We start from the raw sequence: 23,603 nt of genomic DNA on the forward strand, positions 1-23,603 counted from the left end.
GAAAGTATTATGTAAACGTGTAAAGAGAAAATGAAATGAATGAAAGTATGAAACAATACTTTCTTTTTTGGACCAATTGATAATTAGTCTTCCTCTAATTTAGTATATCACTAAAATTGCAATATATCATGTATCTCATTTTCATACATACAAAATAGAAATCCAGTTTTTTCTTTTCCTTTTTAATATCCTCTCTGGCACGATATTGCTACATCTGTTAGCAAATATGGAATACAACTCAATGTGAAATGGTTGGGAGCCAGTTTTAAAATGATCCCATTATCTATGCTCTTGGCCACTGTGGACTCACTACCTGCAACAGTCAAATCAAAACATGAAATTCTATTTCTATTTTTTGATGAACACTGTATCATGATGAGCATGCCTCGCAGGCATTAAAGAATAATCATCTAAAAAAAAAGCATGTGATCCTCTGTCGTTCTCTAAAACAAGTTAAAAATCCAGGAAACGAATCAATGAGATCCGTGTTCCTTAAATTGACCACATTGATCCACAAACGTAAAAAATGCTCAGATTAAATATATCATGGTATTAGTCCCCGCACCCGCAATAGTTTCCATACATTGATCGTAATATGTAAATTGCTAACCTCAAGTGTGCTAAAGATTAATCGCATTCTGCTAGCAACAACTGACGGTTTCTCAGCCTGACCCATCACAGCCGTCTGTTCTAACTGAAGAGTCTTTACAGGAAGCCTTCAATAAAAACATAGTAAGCAATACTGTGATGTCTAGTAGGCTATCGTTTACTTGTAAACTTGATGCAAATCCGCTAGATTAGAGAACGATTCTGGTAGATAATATTCTTTTTTTTTTTGGGGGGGTGGGGGTGCAATACTAGAAGCATATCAAGAAAAGAAAAGATGCAAGGATGGCATCTCACCAAGCCATTCCCTTCATAAAATATGCATTTGCTATAAGGGCACAAAAGCCTTTCCACTGAAGTCTAACTTCATCTGACACTGGAGGTGTAGATGACCATCTAACAATAGTTGGTTGGGGTGTACACAAGATGGTGATGAATATAATGCTTAACCAGAGAATGCATTCATCAACCTGCATGACAGCATAGAACAAAGCAACTGACATCTAGCAGAATTGACCAACAAAATAAAGTAAACGTTATTGATGATGATGCAGGTGATACTAACTTGGTGTGATCACACATCATACTGTTCATAGAGGAGAGAGGCTGTTCCACAGAAGTGGAAAGTCTCATTGTTATTGATTGATTAATATGATCAATAATAAAAGGGGAACGTGTATTTTAGGAAGCATGGAAACATCTAATTAACAGGAACTAGAGCTGACAGCTAAGATGGTACCATTCAATTACAACTAAAGTGAGTAAACAAACTAATAAGCTAACTAACAACTATCAGTGGTATAACTACTGTTACTGTTTGCTTCTATAATGCTAAGGATTCAAACGTTCCTTGAGACACGAGCCTCTTTATATAGAGGCAAGCCTGCCTTTATGAATCTGGTGGACAGAAGGGAGAAAATCAACTCCCATCCTTTACACAAACAAGCTCTAACAATTTACAATCTTCTTAAGGCTGATTCTTTAAAGAAGTTATCGTGATAATCATGATTCATGACTTAGAATTAGCTGGTTTAAAACCAAACTAGAACTGACCTCCTCTGAGATTATCTTAGATTTTAAGCTTGTGCTTCCACCATAACTTTGCATTACATCAATTTCGATCCCAGAGTTCTTCATATCCATAAGTTCTTTCCTTAATCCTTCATCGGTGCATCCTAGTGCATATGCATTTACCCCGGCAGTGATGAACTCCTGAAAGTGAAAACACACAACGCTATCTGGTAATTGGGACATAAAGAATTGAAAGAACCAATAAAGGGTGCAAAGGAAGCATGTGAATGGAAATACTTTTAGATTGTCGGCTCCACCACGATCAATGAAGTTCCTGTATCGCCTGAACAAGCTGATGGCTATGTTGCGGGAAGAACGATACTCATCATCAGATGAAATGGAATCCTGTAACCCACACTGTAGCAAGGGAGAAAAAGCATATGAATCAGCAAGAGCAATGATAATTGATAAATCAACTAAACTAGACACAAGTCAATGATCCAGCAAGCACAGTTACCAGCCATTTATGTGTGGCGACATGATGGAATAGATGAAGGCTCTTTTGTAGCTTATCACATTTCCCAGAGGAGGAACTATGAAACAATATATTACTACAAGGAGTGCCAAAAGGTTTAGGATTACAATTCACCAAATTAGCATTATTATTGATCTTGCATGGATATGCTTGTTGAGCAGAAGCTGAATCTTGGTGTAAATGACACTTCAGAATAGCTCTAGGAGCATACACCGTTAGCATGTTTGAACCATTATATTGTATTGATCCCTTCAAAATAAGCAATAAAAAAAGTAAATAAATGAAAATAAGAGAAGAGGAAAGGAAGGGGGTTGGAGGGGGCAAGCAGAGTGATACCTGGTGAAGGTATATTAAGCTTAGCTGATACACAAAATAGAAATAGAAAATGAGAAAAGTATCTCTGAAACGGGGCTTCATTGGAGCCACGAATTATATGAATGGTTTCCTGCTACCAACGATCGCTTTCAAGTTTCAACTCTTAATATCATAAATCCCTGGCTGTGTTTCCCTGCGCAACAGACAACACTTACGTTATAATATAAAACTTTTTTTACATTATCGTCCGATTATAAAAAAAAAAACTTGTTAATTTCAGTAACTTGTTTATATATTATTTTCCTGGCCAAGTTGATAATGCATGATTGATGCTATAATAATTTATCAAATTAATAATAATATTAAGAGTTTTTTAAAGAATAAATAATATGTGACAATATAAAGGCTTCCTTAATCCAATCACAACCTGTTGATCTTTATGATAATTTTGTTAACACAAAAAATTTGGGCTCATTTTGAAAAGTTGTTGTGCATAAGAATAGGAAACACAACTCATAAACAACTCCAACATCCTACAATTTAGGAGTTATGACCACTTAAAGCAGATGATCAGCCGTCAAATGGACTGCTACTGAGCCGATCAGACAACTTTGAGCTCGTGAACGTGGGAAAACACTGAAAATGATTTGAAATATGAAAAAAATAAGGACAACGAAAAGAGATACAAAATTGTCTTTTTGGGTAGCAATAACCACTTGGTTAAAATACATAAATCGATATCATCTGTCCCAAATATTGTTGGTAGACATTGAAATTATTTATGAAAGTAAAGTATCTATCAAACTCAAAGAGAAGTTAAATTTTATTGATACAAGTCTAATTACATTTTATGGTATTGAATGTTGAATGTTATAGATACGAGCAAAAAATATGAGGAATAAAAATGAGAATATTAAAATAGATGTGTAACTATAAAATAAATCTAAGATACAAAACGATCCTATATAAAAAGATATTAGTGTTACATATATAGGGAGAAAAATATGATAGAAACTTAAATAAGTAATTTTAACAAAAAAAATTACTGAAATCACTAATAAAAATAATATATTGCATGATTTTTATTCATGTAAAAAGGAGAAGAAATTGACTAAGAAAGATATCAAAAGAAATTCTTAAGAAATATCTTAGAGTAAAATATAAATCATATTTTGAAGATTTAATTTTTAATTGAGATGAATGAACTCCTATAATCTAGCCAACCTTAGTAATATAAGGCTTTTTTTATTGTTGTTTCAAAAATGATTTGTTTTTGAAATAAAACAATACAATCAAATATGTCCATCATTGGAAAGTCGAGCAATAGTAGGTAGATGCTTTTCTTTCTAAATACCCACTTTTTAGTTTTTAAACTTAAATAACATTTTAGCTCCTATAAAATAGAGAATTTTGTATTTTAATTTTTTAAAGATTTTTGTTTTAATTTTAGTTTTTTTAAAAAGTTTTTCTTGTTTTTATTTTAGTTTTGTTAACTTATAAAGTTAAGTGATGATGTCACGTTACTAAAGAGTATGAAAGAGTAATTATGTATAATTTGCTTTGATAAATTATATTTTAAATCCTTATTTATTAAAAAAATTAATAACATCGGAATAATTAACATTGTTACTTGCCATAAAGATTAAAATATTTTTTAAAAATCTTTAAAGAATAAAAAATAATAATAATATTTTATAAGGACGTAAAAGTTATTTAGGCTTAATTTTCAATATTTTTTTATACTAAATTGAGAGCTACCAACCACACCACTGCTTCCTTCGAACTTTTGTTATAAAAAACCTTTTCAAGTCCGTTCCCACAGTTTTTGCTTTCCTTCTCTTTCATGACAAGAGCATGTCACCAACCTCATTGCTTTCCTTTTTAGTGTGAAATTGCTACTGTATCCGAAGAATTATTACCCTAATTATCAAAAGTTTGTGATTAGCAATGCAAATTTCGGACATTATTAATAATATTTTTTTTATTTTTAAAATTATAAAAATATTATATTTAAAAATCAAATTTTCAGAAATATTATGTCTAAAAATATTATTCTCATATTTTTTTATGAGAATCAATGTTAATTGTTATTTTGTTAGTAAAAAGAATTTAAACTTAAGATCTTTTTATTTTTTCTTCTTCTTTCAATCACAAAGTCAACCATATATGAGCATCTTTAGTTAACAATTAATAATTTTATAAAAGATTAAATATATTTAATTAAAAATTAAAAAAAGGAATTAAATTACTTCAATATAATTTTGATAATTATTACATAATTTTTATAATTTAATATAAAATGTGATTTTATTTATCAAACTATTGAATTATATTTACATATTATTAAAATGTATTAAATTCTGTTAAAATTAAATAATAATAAAAAATAATCAAATGATGTTTATTTTAATATATTTTGAAATCTTTATATATTATGTTAATTTTAATTTATACGAAGAAGATATCAAATAATTTTGGATTAATATAAAATTTTATATATGTGATTTATGTGAAATAAACTTTTAATCAAAAGGACACAAGTTATAAAATAATATAATAATGGTTAAAATTATACCAATATAATTTGATCTTTCTTCATATAAAAACTTAAAATAATGAAAGAGAATAAATATGATTATAATTTATAAAAAATAAATTGCATTCAATAAAAGACATACAAAAGATTCTGGTATTTTAACCTCCATTCCCAAGTTAATTGGTACCGACAATTTGAATTGTACGAGTTAGTGAAAAGGGATTGGGAAGTGTTGCTACCACTCACTAACGATGTGGTATTATCGATTTGGGAAGTCATATTTATTCTTTATCTTTTATTTAAAAAGTATATCTCTTCTCTTTATATTTATGTCCAAGTCCAACAGATAAGCGTTTCTCTTGTTTTGTTTCACAGTCTGCAGAGTGCAGAGCCTTCTCTCCTCTATTTTGGCTTCCAACCTTTTTGCTCCATTCATTCTCAACAACAAACCAATCTCTGTCAGTGCTCTCTCTACCCTTGCATTTTTCCATCTCAATAATATATCATATTGATCCCTTTATTTAGTTACTGACTTTCTGATTATCTGCAAAATTGATAATTAGATCTAGAAATATTATAGAGATGTGTTTTTTTCTGTCGTTCTCGGTACGTGGTTGCTGATAAACTACCTCATTTTATTATTATATGATTGATTCTTCACTTGTTGATTCAATTTCTCAGTTCTGCAAAATGTCATAGGTGGAGATTTTCATGAAACGTTCAAATGTTTCATTTTAGTTTTATTTCCTTGTGCAAGCGATCACATCTAGCTAGTTGCAATTAAGCCTTGTTTTTGTCTCTGCCAGCAATGCCACCAAATATCTTGTTTCAGTTTTCACATGGAAATTTTGGCCAATTTCTTGGTTAGGGAGAGTAACGTACTGTTTTGTACCACAATAGGCATATTTCCCATAGAAGGAATGGCATGAAATCCTGTGACCCCTATCACTGTGGTGTGTCAATAACATTTTAATTTATTCTTCAGATATTTTGCTTAGACAATGAGGGGGAGCTTGTGGCAACTTGGGCAATCGATCACTCGCCGTCTTGCCCATGGAGATAAGAAGGCTGTTGCTCGCCGATGTTTTGCCTCAGAAGCTGAGCTGAAAAAGACAGTGTTTCATGACTTCCATGTTGCTCATGGTGGGAAGATGGTTCCATTTGCTGGATGGAGCATGCCAATCCAATACAAGGACTCAATCATGGACTCTACCATCAACTGTAGGCAGAATGGTAGCCTTTTTGATGTTTCCCATATGTGTGGGCTGAGCCTCAAGGGGAAGGATGCTGTCCCATTCCTTGAAAAGCTAGTCATTGCTGATGTTGCCGGGCTTGCCCCTGGAACTGGGACATTGACTGTTTTCACAAATGAAAAAGGAGGGGCAATTGATGATTCAGTAATTACTAAGGTGACGGATGACCACATATATTTGGTTGTGAATGCTGGTTGCAGGGATAAAGATCTGGCTCATATTGAGGAACATATGAAGGCATTCAAGGCCAAAGGTGGTGATGTGTCTTGGCACATCCACGATGAAAGATCCCTACTTGCTCTGCAGGTCATTTAACACGCTCTTCTACATTCACATCATGCATGCTAAATACACACTTTTAACTTGTTTTTGTTTGTTATGTATTACCAATTTCCTGCTGCTTCTGAGGTTTTCTCTTGATATCTCTATTTGTCGATATATGCATTTTAGTTGTTGAGAAACATAACCAATATTGAAGTATTCATGCACTTGTTATGTGTTAAATTTTTTACTTCAATCTTTTTTTTCTTGAAAACTTTCCTCAACCTGTTTCACTTGAGATGACTGTAATGTGTGCTCTAGAGGCATTAAGCATTGAATTAATGATTTAGGAAACTATTCAGTACACTCTCATATCACCTGCCTTTTGTATCTTTTGTTGTAGTGCCACATACTTTTGGCCATGTTGGTTGTTATCTTTTCCCCACAACAAAAATATTAGAACTTTGTTAGTGTGGTCATCAAACAATCATAGTCCACTTGTTAAGGTGATTTGTACTCATGTTAAATATACAAATAAAATGAGGGGCTTTTAAATTAATGAACCGTTCCTCCCTGTAACAGCAATAAAGGATTCTTATTGTCACTGGTGCAGGGTCCTCTTGCTGCTCCCGTTCTTCAACACCTAACAAAAGAGGATTTGAGCAAGCTATTCTTTGGGGAGTTCCGTGTGTTGGACATCAATGGCTCACAGTGCTTTCTTACCCGGACAGGGTATGCTTTTATTGTCATTTTCTTTCACCAACATCACCTATTTATTCTTCAAAGTTCATCCGAGTTATGAAACTCCATCTTGTATTACTTTAATTTCATTATTGAATGTTTGTGTTATGAGCTCAGAGTTTCTTAGGGATACCATGCATAATAACACTTTCTTGATTGAGACTTTCAGGTATACTGGAGAAGATGGATTTGAGATCTCAGTTCCTTCAGAGCATGGACTAGATCTTGCCAAGGCAATACTGGAAAAATCTGAAGGGAAGGTAAGATTGACAGGATTGGGAGCTAGAGATAGTCTGCGACTTGAAGCTGGATTGTGCTTATATGGAAATGACATGGAACAGCACATTACACCTATTGAGGCAGGACTCACATGGGCTATAGGGAAGAGGAGGAGAGCAGAAGGTGGTTTTCTAGGAGCTGATGTTATCTTGAAACAGCTCGAAGAAGGTCCTAAAATCAGGCGTGTTGGTTTCTTTTCTTCTGGTCCACCTCCCAGAAGCCACAGTGAGATTCAAGATGAAGGAGGCAACAACATTGGGGAAATCACCAGTGGTGGATTCAGTCCTTGCCTCCAGAAGAACATAGCCATGGGATATGTGAAATCTGGATTGCACAAGGCAGGCACCAAAGTAAAGATTATTATTCGAGGAAAACCCAATGAAGGAGTCCTTACAAAAATGCCATTTGTACCAACAAAATACTATAAGCCATCCTGATCTACTTCTGTATTTATATCTTAAGCATTTCCTAATCATTCTCCCTTGTTGACAAATTTTCCCATAATCAAGTGTTACAGCCACTGCTAATGTCATTGTCTTAAATATAAGGCTTTCAGTTGCATTCATAACTCGGTATCAATTTTCAGACATGTATGAGTTTAATTTGGCATGTTATCTTGAAATTTCCCGATATTTTTCCCGCCGAGTACTACATTATAACATCACACTATACATCCGTGAAACTCGAGAAGTCATGTGTGCAATGCGTCGCTTATGGTAGTTTCATTTTTTGCTTTTTTTTTTTTTTTGTCTTTTCTCAAACTTTTTCAATTTGCATGTTACCTTTTCAGACATGTATGAAGTTGGATATATTGCTAAATTGATGGAAAGTATTTTAATTAAATTTTCAAATGATATATTGCTAAATTATAATGATACATCATTATAGATGTACAACTCTCTTTTGCAAACGTAGCAACTGGTGGTATATGAAACAGAGTCGAAACAAGTGGATAAACACCTTTCAATGTAAGCAAGGTCTCTCAACAACTCATTCCAAAGGCTACCGGTGTGACAAAGAAAAAACAGATCGAATCAAACTGAATCGGTTTGGAAAAAAATGAACTGAACTATTTTTTAAAATAATTTTGATTTGAATTGAACTATTTTTTTTATAAACCAGTTTGGTTCACTTAGAACTTAACTTCTTTTTGTTACTTTACAGTTTACACACACAAGTCTCTTGAACTCTTGATTTTTTTTACTGATCGATCTAAGCATGTACACGTACTAAATCTCAAATCACTGATTCACAAAGAACATACATTTTATCTAAAGTTTTTATGATTTCCAATTGAATTGTCATTTTCACTAGTTTCAGTACCATTAGAAAATCCACCAAGAGTACTTTAAATGAGAATGGGATTATAGTTTTTGACAACAATGAAAAAAGGATGAGTTAGTCTTTAGTAAAAAGAATAATGAGTTAGTCAAGTGTAGAGGTGTGCAAAATTTATTTTTTTAATTTTTTTTTAATCAAACCAATAAACCCAATTGAATAATTTTAAAACAATTTGATTCTTAATCCAAATATGTGAACTTGTTTAGAGAATCAGTTTTGAATCGAATTGGTTTTGAAGAATCAATTCTAAAAGTAAATTGTTATGTACTAAATTAGTTTTGAATCAAATTGGTTTTGAAGAACCAATTTTAAAAGTAAATTATTATGCACAAAGAACATACATTTTAATCACTGATTCAGTTCAATTGTTAAAAAAAAAAAACCTAAATTTTGCAGATCCCTACCAAAGGCTTAATTTGCGCATGCCACACACCAAACACTCATCCATATTTGAATGTTGTAGTAGTTGTCAGCACCTAGTAGCTCCATCTCCCAAAACTAGCACCAAATTCCTCCTTCCACTGCCAAATAATTTGTCTTTTAGAAAGGCTTGTGAAAGATTGTCCACCTTATTAGTTGTTGCATGTACCTGAAAATTAAAAACACAGAAAACTCAATACAAGCTTAACATGTTAATAAACTAAAATTGTAAGACTAGAGTATAAGAACAATGAGCTTTTTAAGTTAAATATATTATAAATTGATAGATTAACAATTAAAACCTATAAAGTAATAGATAGATAAATAAAAAGAATCCAAATTATACGTAACTGACGTACTAGTTCACAAATTTAAATGAGAACAAGTTGAACGTATTTGTGTCAAAATAAGGGAGTAATTATGTTTTTCGTATTGATTGAATTGCAATGCCAAGAAAAATAGAAGGAAAAATATTAAACCCAAATTTGGTGACGAAGATTTATCTGTTAAACACATAAATTACAATTAAGTGCTTAGACACCAGCATCCAGATACCACAAAGATTACAATAAGAATAATATTCAATTCTAAGCCCATAACAACGGATATATCATATCATGTCAGTAATTTATTTCAATCTCAACTATGACAAAAAGAATTAGCAACATTTATTTTCGTTTGATCACTAATCCTTAAATTATTTTTTTCCAAAGAACACTATTATATAAAATTAAAAACAAAAAATAAATACCTATAACTTGTAAATCTACATGAACATTGGAATTTAAGTTCCAAATTTCCACCAATGCATCAATTAAAAATCATGAACCTTGATGATTTCCTAGAAAATTAGGAGCAACAAAACCCACATTTTTTCATTAAAATGAAGAAATAAAAAAACAATGATAATATAGTTCCCTTTTAACCCAACATTGGTTTGTGTGTAAAAAAAAAAGCAAATAATAATAGTACCCGAAAGAAAAAAGTGGTGGAAAGATTCAATATCCAATTCAATCTCAGAGTCAATTTTGTGAATAACTTACCAACCCGAAAAAGGAATGGATGAAGTCCCCACGAGGGAGAAAGTCACAACTTCATTGTTAAATATCTCCCACAAAGAGGTGAAAGAGGTTCAAATGAAAAAACAATCCTGATCTATATTTGATTATGTCATTTCTCCATGAAGAACAACGAATTAGGGTGAAGGAGGCGTCAGTGGTTACGGCTCTCCTAGGGGTTTTGTCCTCTTTAAAATTTGACATATGAAATTTGCAAATCCATCACATTCATGGTTTTATACGAAGACTAATATGCAAAAAATATTTCACGTTATTAGCCAATACCAAGGGGGATCAAGAAAGGCACACCTTTTGCCCTAACTAAGGGGGATCAAGAAACATGGAAGAATTCATAATCTGCATAACAAAACATAAAGTATGGCAATGTGAACCAGTGAAGTTCAACTTGGATGATTACAAGCATTTAACTTGATAGCTTAAAACAAGCTTGGGGCGCAACTATTATGAATAGGACTTCAACATAATTTAGGCATTTGAATCTTGTATCTCTCTTTTTTATCTTGTACCTCCCATTATATTTTCTGAAATGTCTATTTCAGAATGTAAATTTACATTCTGGAATGAGATTTTTAGAATACAATGTGGTAGATTCAATAGTTGGAGTGGAGGAAACAAATGTCCATGATCCATATAATGATCATTCTAGGCCCAAGCATTGACTTTAGAGCGTTATACTATCTTTTTCAATTACTCACCTGTTTTTTTATGACAGTTCAATCTCACGTAAACATGAGTCGAACTCAACAAATCTCAAACTTTGATTCACCAAAAGTACCTTAAAGTTAGGATGCGCCAGAGATTTAGTTCAAATTTATCAATTCACATCAAATGTATTAGATGAATATAATTATTTATATATTTTGTATAATTGAATTTTTAGATGAATAATTAATTCAGGTAAAATATTAAAATATATTTAAAAGAAAAAGTATTTAAAATTGTACTCATTTAGTATTTTTTTTTCAAATAGAAATAATTAATATATATAAGTAATTTGGGTTAAATATTAAAACATATTTTCAAAAGGAATAATATGTAAGATTATGCTTATTAGGTAAATTTAATTTTCAAATTAAAACATTATATAAATATAAAAAATTGAATTTTAAGATATATAATTAATTCAGGTAAAAATAAAAAAAATAGAATTAAAAGGAAAATATTCAATATTATGCTTACTTAGTAAATTTAATTTTGAAATAAAGATAATAGTTGAATGCAGAGGCATTAATATTTAATATAGCATAATCTTAAAATACAAGGACTGTAGTATAAGAGAAAACATTTCATGATCATCTTAATTTGAACATTTCAGTGGGGATTCAATTCATAATTATCTCTCGACCTCAAACACAATGGACAAATTAAGTGGATATGACAATGTTTTTTCTTAATAAAGAACATACATCTCATTACTTGCGGCTTGAAAAGTTAATGATTTACATTTTAAATAGAACAATTGTAGGATATTGACAAAAATAAATTTTTAATAAGCTGAGGTTGGAATAGGAGACCAAACATTGCAATGCATATTCCATTTTTTCATAAAAATAAGCATTGCTTTTAAACAAAACATTCCCTTTCTACATCATAGAATACAACTGTGCAAAAAAGAATTAAAGAATATGATGTCGTTTTGACTTTAAAAAAAGAAAATAAAGTCAACGAATTAGCTTAGAAGAGTTTGCTGGCGAATTCATCGACGACAATTCCCTCCATTCGACATGAAGTTGATTTTGTGGCGAGTTCTCTCAGCTATGTCACACTTCTCCCCAACAACAAAGCCATCTTCATTTCGAAGAGTTCCCCATTTTGTCTCCTCTCAAAGTCTTTCTCTTCCACCTCATCTTCAATTGTCTCCTCCAACAGTTTGAAGAATCCGCCGCAATTTCTGTACACTTCAAACACCATACCCACTTGCTCACCGTGCTCCAAACCATTGATTGCAGCAGCCAATGATCCAGCCATGACAGCCACTATTGCTGCCAATGATCCGTTTCCCACAAATGCAGATCCAACTGCTTCAATGCCAGTGAGTAAAGAACCTGCTATGGCCAAGCTCTTGTTTATCTTCAACACTATGTTTCCCAGCCTCTCATAATCCTCAATGTCTTTTCTCTTTACCACTTCAACAACTTCCCTCAATTCCCTTTCTAGCTCTTCATTCCATCCATTATTCCCCTTGCTCGATGCTTTTCCTTGGTGGGTTTTGTTTTTCCTTTGGAACTGAGATGAAGGCCATCAAACAGCAGGTTCAAACTTTGCGGGAAACTTGTCAAGCATGGCTCCCAACAAGGGTAGTGGATAAGAATTGTCAAGGGCTAAGACCTTCTCTATTGAACTCTTCACATATTCTTCTGTTAGATTTCCTAGAGCGATTGTCGTCTGGATTTGTGTCTGAAGCTGTTTAAACAACCTTGTAGCATTGCGTTGCTCCTCAGCGAGTTGTGATGGCTGAATTTTGTTCATGATAAATGAAATTCCTGTGGCCGCAGAAAAAAGGAGAGTTGATGATAGTTTGAGAGCCAAAAGCGGTGCCCCAGAACCTACAGTTGTGGCTGCAACATCAGCCAATGTGGCAGCAGTGAGAGTAATCATGTTGATGTTGTTCAAGAGGAGGGTGTTCCAATTGACCAATTGTCACGCTAGCTGCTCACCAATGTTTTTGTGCATTTCAACCCTGTCTGCGACAACCTCTAGGATTGCGTAGAGTTGCTTGGTGGACATGGAGGTTGTAGAATTATATGCATCATCGTGTAACTGTGTGCTGGCAACATTGTTTTCAACTTTCAAGCAATGCAGCTGAGTCTGTGAATGTTAACCCCTCAACCAACTTTATGGTGGTAGTGTTGGGAATCTTTGGCATTGAGACATTGACTCTTGGGAGTTTTGGGAGATGGATTGCGGCATTTACTCTGCAAGAAAAAGAAGAAAGTAGAGTTGAGGTTTGTATAGAAGTCATGAAAGTAGAGCATGGGGCTAGCAAATTGAAGCGTTTTCTTTATAATATTGTGTTTGGCTAACTTATGTTTGTGTGTGTATATATATATATATATATATATATATATATATATATATATATATATATTAGAGAATAGATGGTTACTTCCATATTGATTTATGAGAGTATTTATATTAGCTAACCAAAACGGAAGGGCATAGAGTCAAATCAAAATAAGGATATTGATGCTGACCAATTTAATTAATTGACTTGGTCTGTTCAAAATTTCCTGCCACGGGCTTGCGCCATTAGGCTCTCAACATGCGACGTAGTAAAACCTTAAGGCTGCACTTCAATATTGCCTTGCAAAACCAAATAAAAGAATTAATTATATATCACACACAAAAGCTAGTACTGTTATAATTTTCTTGTTACTTACTACTATACTCTTCCTTTTTATTTCAGCCACTAGCTTTTACTAATTCAATTTTCAATACAATGACCATGACTATTCGGGGTCATTAATTTTTTCAAACAAAAAATAGATCTTTTGGAATTGTGGTGGTAGGTGGACAGGCAACATCAACACTGGGAACTTGTAAACGAAATAGATTGATATTTTCTCTCTCCCAATTTCCAATTCATTCTTTTTTTTTTTCTCGAAAAATTAATCCGAGGAGCACTTTCTAATTATATATCACACACAAAAGCTAGTACTGTTATAATTTTCTTGTTACTTACTACTATACTCTTCCTTTTTAATCCGAGGAGCACTTTCTAATTATACTTTATATAATTCTCATTAATTTCCTGTCATATTTTTATATTAATTGTTAAAGATTTTTATTTTATCTTTCTACTTTTAATTAATGTATTATTTGACATTTAAAAGAAACATGAGAAATATTAAAAATGTATGATAGTATATATTTTTCCACTGTATATGTTATGTATAGTTTTTTATGAAGTGTCTGTGGCCAACTGAATTATCTAAAATGCTCCACTCAGCTAATTTTGAAATTGGACTTTCGTTAGACAAAATATCTTTTGTGTCGACTTGTCACCATTTTGATATTCAAGAACGAAGAACGCGAGGCTGCGTTTGATTTTAGAGGCACACTGCGTAAAAAATAAGTCCAGAATGAATAAATATCGGTGACAAGAAATAATGAGAATCTATATAATTTCCATAAATATATAAATATATGAAACAAAACATTATAATTCATTAATTATTCATTGTCTTTCAAAAAAAGAAAGTAATTATTCCTTGTCATGTTGTTGCCGTAAAATATTTGATAATTAATTTCATTTTGAGATCACAATGTTTTTTTAGGTGTTAGAGTGAGATTTAAGGACTCGTTTGTTCGAATAATGCTATTAAGAAAAAGAATTTTATAAAAGAAGTAAAAATATTTCTTAAAAAATGTTTTAGTACATTTCTAAAAAATGAAAGAGACATGGCATGCAAGAGAAAGGGAAGTAATTAAAAATGAAAGATTGATTTTTGAGAGTCATTTAATTCTTGATAACTAGTACTCCCATGAGTCAAAATATATATATACATGACCAGTGAGTTTTTATTATTGTTAAGAAGTCTAGCTTTCTTAATTGTATAAGAAAGTAATTAAAAATGGAGATATTTTTTATTTTATGTATTTTAAATCAATAATACATAATAAATACTTATCTTACATACTCGTAAAAAAAAAAAACACTTATCTTTCTCATCTTTCATTGCTTTTCACTTCTTTTATGACCCAAGTGACTGGAACGCAAAGTGGAAACCAAGTGACTGAAAATGAATAATAAATATTGGTGAGGGAATGCAAACCTAGTGGATAAAATTAATTAATGCATTAATGCCCGGATTAATTCTCAACTCTTGCCGAACTTGTTCTTGCAATTCCAACCACCAAGGTCTGCAATATTAGGTATTACCTGGTGAGGCTTTTTTTTTTTTTGTTATTCGTCGTGGCATGCATATATATGAGCTCTATCATTCGCAACTACACATGCATAGAAATATAATCTCCATCTACATATATATAAAAGGCAATCTTTCAAATTTAAATAAAAATACGCAACAAAACAAATAAAAATCTCGGTGTTAATTAAGACAAGAAAAATTGTGAGAAGTAAATATCAATCTATCATTGAGTCAATTGCATGAAAGTACATACAAATATATATACAATTCCTCTCTGGTGTCATAAAGCTATGTCGGAGAACCGTACAATTAATAAAGAATACGTGACAAAAAAAAAAAGAATAAAAGAATATTGCATCGATCTTCCCTGATGAAATTTTATCCAAATTAAAAAAGTTTGCTGGCGAATTCATCTACTGTGATTCCTTTCATACGACAGGAAGCAGATTTTGAGGCAAGTCGTCTCAGCTCCGAAACGCTTCTTCCCAACTTCATTGCTACCTTCATTTCAAATACTTCACCATTTTCTCTTTTGTCCAAGTTTTTCTCTTCAAGTGTAGCTTGAATAGTCTGTTCCAAAAGCGTGAAGAATCCCCCACAGTTTCTGTACATTTCAAAGACCATGCCTATTTGGCCACCATGCTCAAAAGCATTAACAACTGAAGCTAATGAACCAGCCATGAGAGGCACTAACGCCGCCCACGATCCATTACCCACAAATGAAGTCCCCACCGCTGCTATGCCACTCAATAGAGGCCCTGCAATCGCCAAACTCCTGTTTACCTTCAACGCTATGTTCCCAAGCCTCTCATAGTCCTCTATGTCTTTCTTCTTTACCACCTCAATCACTTCCCTCATTTCCATTTCTAGATCTTCACTCCATCCATTATTACTCTCTTGTGTTCTACTTCTTCTTTGGAACTGAGATGAAGGCCACCAGACAGCAGGTTCATATTTTTCGGGAAACTTATCAAGCATGGCTCCCAACAAGGGCAGAGGGTAAGCTCTATCAAGTGCCAACACCTTCTCCATCGAACCCTTCACATCTTCTTCGGTTGGATTTCCAAGAGCGATTATGTTTTGGATTTGGGTATGAAGCTGTTTAAACAACCTTGTAGCATTGCGTTGCTCCTCAGTGAGTTGTGAGGGCTGAATTTGGTTCGTGATAAGTGACATTCCAGTGGCCGCAGAAAACAAGAGAGCGGATGATAGTTTAAGGGCCAAAAGCGGTGTAGTGTCACCACTGGTGGCTGCAGCAACACCGGCCATGGCCGTGGCAGTGAGAGTGATCATGTTGATGGAGTTTAGAAGAAGGGTGTTCCAGTTGTTTCTTTGTTCGCAAATGTTTTTGTGCATTTCAATTCTGTCAGCTACTGCCTCCAGAATCGAATAGAGTTGAACAGTGGCCATATTAGACTTCTTGCTAGGGCTGAATAAACCTTCATATATGTGTGTGGTGATGGCATTCTTCTCTAATGGGGTTGAGTCTACTGATCCATTAATTAATTCCTCAACCTGCAACTTTCTTCTTGTTACTTTTGGAACCGAATAAGTCACTCGTGCAGGTTTAGGGACATGGATAGCGTCTTTGACTTTTCTTAGAGAAGAAGAATAGGAGAGTGTAGCCGTGGTTTGTAAAGAAGCCATGAGATTAACGAACTGAAGGGTCTCTCTACTCTTTGTGTGTTTTGTGGTGAGGAGATCAAATTGGGGGCTGGAAGGGATTGGAAAGAATGGATATGAGAATGAGAATGAGAATTAAGGGTATGGTGAGCGTTTGTTTATATAGAGAGGGGGAAAAGGAAGAAGTCAGGGATGGAAAATGTTGACTATTCTACAACGAAAAATATTTATAAAAAGTTTAAGATTAGACTTGGCCTTTGTTACTTGGGGGACCCTTTCCAGCTCTCAGAATTTGTTAAGTTCGAAATTTCAACATCTTGGCCTTGTTGGCTCTCAGTCTCAGACTTTCAATGTGCGACGAAGTAAAGCCACCAAAGCCATCAATATGGGTTATACTTAATTCAACATGAGGGCGGATACTGTTTCTCCAATTATTTCATTATTTTGATTTATATAAGTCAATAATTTTGTCTTGATCAAAGCTTTTATCTTCTTCTTTTTGAAAGAAAAAAAAAAACTGACTGAGTAACTCAATTAAATATCTGGAAGTAGCATTTGAGCTAATTTGTTTAATCAAATATATATACATGCACTCACGAAAAAAAATATCGTAATGATGGGTGGTGGTGTTACTTACACCAAGTTTAGAAGAAAAAATATATATTTAATTCATAAACTAAGTTTAACAAATTAATTATCAAATCAAATATCAAATTGTGTTTGAATTGATTAGTTCATTGCCAGTCCTATTTGTTTCCGTCCAATTAAGAAACGGGTAGAGAAAAAAACCAATTTAAGTTATATGTGAGTACCCATTTAGCTATCCTTTTACAAGATATGTGCAATTAAGAATGATATTTTTTATTTTATTTTTATACTTCATGGCATGCATATGCGCTTTATATTTGGAACTGAATTCCTTACACACACATGCATAAAAACATATAATCTTCCATCAAGATCAAAGGCAATCTTTCAAATTAAAATAAAAATTTGCATTGTGCAATAAATAAAAATCTTCTTAAGACAAGAAAAATTGTGAGAAGTAAATATCGATCATTGAGTCAATGGGCTGAAGGTACATACATATATATACATTCTGTCTTTGGTATAAAGTTATAAATGTCAGAAGACTATACAATTAATAAAGAATAAAAGAATATTGCATCATCCCTTATGAAATGTTGTCTTGATTAGAAAAGCTTGCTGGCGAATTCATCTACTGTGATTCCTTTCATACAACAGGAAGCAGATTTTGAGGCAAGTCGTCTCAGCTCCGAAACACTTCTTCCCAACTTCATTGCTACCTTCATTTCAAATACTTCACCATTTTCTCTTTTGTCCAAGTTTTTCTCTTCAAGTGTAGCTTGAATAGTCTGTTCCAAAAGCGTGAAGAATCCCCCACAGTTTCTGTACATTTCAAAGACCATGCCTATTTGGCCACCATGCTCAAAAGCATTAACAACTGAAGCTAATGAACCAGCCATGAGAGGCACTAACGCCGCCCACGATCCATTACCCACAAATGAAGTCCCCACCGCTGCTATGCCACTCAATAGAGGCCCTGCAATCGCCAAACTCCTGTTTACCTTCAACGCTATGTTCCCAAGCCTCTCATAGTCCTCTATGTCTTTCTTCTTTACCACCTCAATCACTTCCCTCATTTCCATTTCTAGATCTTCACTCCATCCATTATTACTCTCTTGTGTTCTACTTCTTCTTTGGAACTGAGATGAAGGCCACCAGACAGCAGGTTCATATTTTTCGGGAAACTTATCAAGCATGGCTCCCAACAAGGGCAGAGGGTAAGCTCTATCAAGTGCCAACACCTTCTCCATCGAACCCTTCACATCTTCTTCGGTTGGATTTCCAAGAGCGATTATGTTTTGGATTTGGGTATGAAGCTGTTTAAACAACCTTGTAGCATTGCGTTGCTCCTCAGTGAGTTGTGAGGGCTGAATTTGGTTCATGATAAGTGACATTCCAGTGGCCGCAGAAAACAAGAGAGCGGATGATAGTTTAAGGGCCAAAAGCGGTGTAGTGTCACCACTGGTGGCTGCAGCAACACCGGCCATGGCCGTGGCAGTGAGAGTGATCATGTTGATGGAATTTAGAAGAAGGGTGTTCCAGTTGTTTCTTTGTTCGCAAATGTTTTTGTGCATTTCAATTCTGTCAGCTACTGCCTCCAGAATCGAATAGAGTTGAACAGTGGCCATATTAGACTTCTTGCTAGGGCTGAATAAACCTTCATATATGTGTGTGGTGAAGGCATTCTTCTCTAATGGGGTTGAATCTACTGATCCATTAATTAATTCCTCAACCTGCAACTTTCTTGTTGGTGCTTTTGGAACCGAATAAGTCACTCGTGGAGGGTTAGGGACATGGATAGAAGCGTTGACTTTTCTTAGAGAAGAAGAAAAGGATGAAGAGGAGAATATAGATGTGGTTTGTAAAGAAGCCATGGGATTAATTGGAGGTTTTCTATACTCTTTGTGTATATATGTTTTGTGGTGAGGAGATCAGATTGGGGGTTGGAAGGGATTTGAAAGATTGGAGATGAGAATGAGAATTAAGGGTAGGGTGGGAGTATATATATATATATATAGAAAGAGAGAAACGGAAAGGAAGAGGTCACGGAAGGAAAATATTGACTATTCTATGACGAAAAGGTTGATGATTAGACTTGGCCTTGCCCTATTGCCGGACCCTTTCCAGCTCTCATTCTCGGACTATGTAAGTTTCAAATTTTCAACCCTTTCAATGTGAGACGCAGTAAAGCCATCAACGTTATGTGGTATATATTGCCATATCATATGGCCAGAAACCTATGCTATACTTAATTCAACAGGACAGTAGTAGGTCAATTATTTGATCTTCAATCATATATATCATTTTCAACAATAAATATATATAAAGAGGCATGTTAAAAGATGAGAATTACAAAATAATAACACATTAGATCGTATTTAAACGGTCAAAATTAAAAGAAAAATACATAGTATTTTTAGGTGATAATATGATTATTAATTAACTTTTAATTTTTAGTATCTATGTGTATAGTTTTGGTCTTAATTTATAATTTATAATTCTCGACATACCAATATTTATATGTATTCTTTTCAAGTTTTCTAGGGAGGGGTGGTTCTCATTAATTGTAAATGTCTTTTTTAGTGAAATGGTGATTCACTATTTTGTGAGGTAAATGTAATTTGCCAATATTATCACAATTTTTTTTAGAAAATATTTTTAAAAATTTAATAAGTTGTAAGCTGCTAAAATATTCCTTTTTTAGAAAACAAGTACGAGTGGCACTTTGTAGTAAACTTTAACTGTTTTTCAAAAGAATACTTTAATAAGTTGCGTCCATTAGAGTATATTTGAACAAATTCAAAGTTATAATAATTTCTAATGTAGTAACATATTTTTTAGTACAAGAAAAAATACAAATGACGATATAATACCGTTAATTGCTAATGTTTAGCTTTCCGCGCCAATGAAATTTGGGTTATTGGTATTAATGATTTAACAATATATATGTGGTTGTTATACAATTGGCTGCCAACTTTTTGTCACTAAATGACAAGTTTTTCAAGTCATATTCGTTAACCATATATGATGTGACATTGAAAGATGGGATGGTAAGAAAGATAAGTAAGTTCATAAAAGAGAAAACAATTGCAAATGTAGTAGCATTTCTTCTCAACAAGAAAAAACACAAATGACGGATATAATACCATCAATTGCCTTTTTTCCTTCTCACCAACAACACCTCACCACCTCTTCCATCCATTGTCTCTTTTCCACATCTTTCTCTTCTCCTTTTTTAGTTGCCATTCTAATCTCTTCTCTAGCTTTATATATTTTTTTTCTATTTGCTTTTTCACCATTCCCTCTGTTTTGATCTCTATCCATCACATTTCTCCCTTTCAATGAAACTATTGTTAGAGGCCCATATTGCAACTAGATCTAACAACAAAAGGTTGGATTTAGCCATTTAGGTCATTTTAATCTATTTTGCGCCAGAACATGTGCAAATTCAAAAGAAATTACAAAGGAAAGAAAAAAATGAAGAAAAACACATGGCTGTTCTAGATTTCTTTGTAATAAGAGTGTGAGTGTGTGTGTGTGACAATGCTACAAGGTCGGTGAAAAAAACAGATTGGAGGCCCAATGAAATATCAACCTAATTAGGAGGCTAATTGCCACATGTGGGTGAAGATTAATTAGATTACCAAATATGCTTATATTCTTATAGGATAGAAGATGTTTAATTATTGGGTCTATATGCCTAGTAAATTAAAAGAAAAGAGATAAAGTAATATACGAAATTCATACCATAGAAACGGAAGAGAGAGAGAGAGAGAGAGAGAAAAATAACATGTTGGGAGACAGCGGGATAAATTCCATTTCCATTTTTACCCTTGTGCTATCTCAGTTAATCTTCTTACTAATTAATTAAAGAGCACAAGAGAGAAGTGCCGGCCAGCTATAATGGATCATTTTATTTTCAGCCGCACAATTTTGAGTTTAAAGACATTTTATTTTCAAGTCATAATGGGAGCATTTTTATGGAACAGTCTCTCAATTTTGAGTACAGTGATGATCATCAAAGCAATAAAAACCAGCACGGAGACCATACATATAACCAGCATTAACCAAGAGGCCATGCCACTTTTCACCTCTTGAGCATATTCAGCACAAGCTAGTCCAAGGAAGGTTAAAGGGAATGAATACGCCCACCATGTAACGTTTAACCTCTTCATGGATTTCTTGAACATGGCTGGCCTGCAAGCCTGTATTCAACAACAAAGTTAATTGTCTCGTCGTTAAATTGAAACTGATTAAACAAACAAACAAAACAACCGAGAAGTTAATATATAATTAATGATCTTACATATTGATTTCCTTTTCACTTTTTTATTTTATATAAAAGCAGTTTTTTCTTATCATTTCATATAATTTCATAATTAATAGTTTTCTAGAACCGTGCTTTAAAAATAAAATAAAAAATAGAAACAACTTAGAAATATTTCTCTCATTCTCGTCTTTTGTTCTGTGGTCCTAACTCAGCAAGTCTGAATCATCTGACGTGATATTATATGTGGTAAGACATGAAGAATTTAGTGTTAAAAAAAAAAACTAAAAGTGATTTTCAAAAATAGAAATTAAACACACTATGAAGTAGTAATTAGAATCAGAAAGAAAAGGTACCTGAGACATAAAAAGGAATAAAGACAGAAAGAGGAGCATCTTTGATGGGGTGACAAAAGCACCTGTGATGGATTTCCAGGCTAGACTTGCCATGCTTGGTGCAGCAAAAAACAACAAGTAAGTTGGCCTTAGCACAGTGGGAAACTGATTGCCACTTGTCAGACGTTGATACAGCGTTACAAATATAATTAGATAATATACCAATCCGAGTGAGAACATTAAAAGTGCACTCTCTTTCCAACCAATTTCTGCAACAACTTGAGCAGACACCAAGTTCCCTATAACCGACACCAGGCTAGTAGGGTTTGCCACAACTGACAGAAACCTCTTTTTAGTTGTGAACCATTGTCCATATAGTTTTATGTCAAGCAGCAATATTACAAACGAAAAGGCCAAGCAAAGAACTCCGTAGCAAGAAGTTGAATGAACGATGATGGGTGCTGATTGAAGCATGAGAAGCCAAGAAATCCAAGGAGCATACATGCAGTTCACTCCAACATGATGTGAGAACTCCTCCTTCACCATGTCCAAGTGAAAGATGCACTTGAGCACGTAAAGTAAAGACAAAGTAGTGGCAGTGAGCAGTGCCACACACCAAAGTAGTAGAAACGCAATGGAAGGCATCAAATTGAATCCATGCCAGAGAGTTTGTGAGTCCTTGTTGTGTTTACTCAAACTCTTCCAGAGCAAAGCTTGTGCACCAAAGGAAAGGCATATGAAAAAGTAACCAGCATGGAGCTTGGTCAAGATTGGTAAGTGTGATTGTGATGACTTGGTGATGTCGGTTGGGAGGGTGTGGTTGTTTGCGCTATTGTTATTGTTCATGGAAGCACATATGACTACTTCAACTGATGGTTTGATCTCAGTGTCACCCATCATATTGCTATAGCAATAGGAGTGATTTTGGAATTATATTATGTGTGATATTGTCTCACTCATTTTTTGGCTCCAGTTCCGGGGATTTATATAGTGCAAAGTATAAGGTTTCCCAAATTTGGAGTGGCTTTCGGTAGGATACATGGGGAAAAGAAAAGAAAAAAAACTAAAGTGAGGAAGGTTATAATATACATTAAATTTTAGTGGGTCGTTGGTTATGATATACTCTAAATTAATATTCAACCAATGATAAATGTTTATTATTTACTTACTTTAAAAGAGTCTTATTTTTACAATGGCTTCTTACGGAAGACGTGAAAATACATTACCTTGGCTATTAATTTAGTAAAACTTTTCTTTTAATTCACCTTTTTAACATAAATACCAACAATAACATAATATTTATAGGTTGGAGGAAAATAAACGAAAGGGGAGAGTAAATTGAAAGATATGCATTGCAGAGTTGGAATTTAAATATTTGAATAACTGAAGTAGATTGAGAGGAAATACTATACGTATATATTTACAAATATAAATGCAAAAGTTTCTTATCCTAACCAAATAGCATAACAATTAGTATTTATTATGCTTAACATTTCATTCAGTCATCTGTACGTACAATATTTACACACATAAAACTCACGT

At 33.4% G+C, this 23,603-nt stretch overlaps 5 protein-coding genes and 1 pseudogene across 5 annotated transcripts; 1 reads left to right on the forward strand and 5 right to left on the reverse strand.

Moving 5' to 3' along the window:
• Positions 1-36: 36 nt before the first annotated feature.
• Positions 37-2,636, reverse strand: LOC100777136 (uncharacterized). The gene is made up of 7 exons (XM_003529593.5): positions 2,489-2,636; positions 2,135-2,401; positions 1,915-2,034; positions 1,660-1,818; positions 904-1,076; positions 611-716; positions 37-313 (listed from the first exon to the last, which is right to left on the reverse strand). Exons 1-7 carry the CDS (start codon positions 2,567-2,569, stop codon positions 284-286), a joined length of 936 nt encoding a protein of 311 aa, XP_003529641.2. The 5' UTR covers positions 2,570-2,636; the 3' UTR covers positions 37-283.
• A 2,552-nt stretch (positions 2,637-5,188) lies between these two features.
• On the forward strand, positions 5,189-8,102 carry LOC100778188 (aminomethyltransferase, mitochondrial). Its single transcript, XM_003529595.4, has 4 exons — positions 5,189-5,461; positions 5,989-6,562; positions 7,131-7,249; positions 7,428-8,102. The coding sequence occupies exons 2-4, from the start codon at positions 6,005-6,007 to the stop codon at positions 7,972-7,974; spliced, it is 1,224 nt and encodes a 407-aa protein (XP_003529643.1). The 5' UTR covers positions 5,189-5,461; positions 5,989-6,004; the 3' UTR covers positions 7,975-8,102.
• Positions 8,103-11,896: 3,794 nt separating this feature from the next.
• On the reverse strand, positions 11,897-13,381 carry LOC100793615 (probable F-box protein At4g22030; annotated as a pseudogene).
• Positions 13,382-15,440: 2,059 nt separating this feature from the next.
• On the reverse strand, positions 15,441-16,895 carry LOC100794134 (probable F-box protein At4g22030). Its single transcript, XM_041017553.1, has one exon. It carries the CDS (start codon positions 16,893-16,895, stop codon positions 15,636-15,638), a length of 1,260 nt encoding a protein of 419 aa, XP_040873487.1. The 3' UTR covers positions 15,441-15,635.
• Positions 16,896-17,907: 1,012 nt separating this feature from the next.
• On the reverse strand, positions 17,908-19,617 carry LOC100794664 (probable F-box protein At4g22030). The gene has a single exon (XM_014778265.3). It carries the CDS (start codon positions 19,331-19,333, stop codon positions 18,065-18,067), a length of 1,269 nt encoding a protein of 422 aa, XP_014633751.1. The 5' UTR covers positions 19,334-19,617; the 3' UTR covers positions 17,908-18,064.
• A 1,635-nt stretch (positions 19,618-21,252) lies between these two features.
• LOC100779095 (S-type anion channel SLAH4) lies at positions 21,253-23,117 on the reverse strand. Its single transcript, XM_003529596.5, has 2 exons — positions 22,083-23,117; positions 21,253-21,664 (listed from the first exon to the last, which is right to left on the reverse strand). Exons 1-2 carry the CDS (start codon positions 22,959-22,961, stop codon positions 21,416-21,418), a joined length of 1,128 nt encoding a protein of 375 aa, XP_003529644.1. The 5' UTR covers positions 22,962-23,117; the 3' UTR covers positions 21,253-21,415.
• Between the last annotated feature and the right edge of the window lie 486 nt (positions 23,118-23,603).

The sequence above is a fragment of the Glycine max genome, chromosome 7, assembly GCF_000004515.6.
Source record: "Glycine max cultivar Williams 82 chromosome 7, Glycine_max_v4.0, whole genome shotgun sequence".
Lineage (NCBI taxonomy): Eukaryota > Viridiplantae > Streptophyta > Magnoliopsida > Fabales > Fabaceae > Glycine > Glycine max.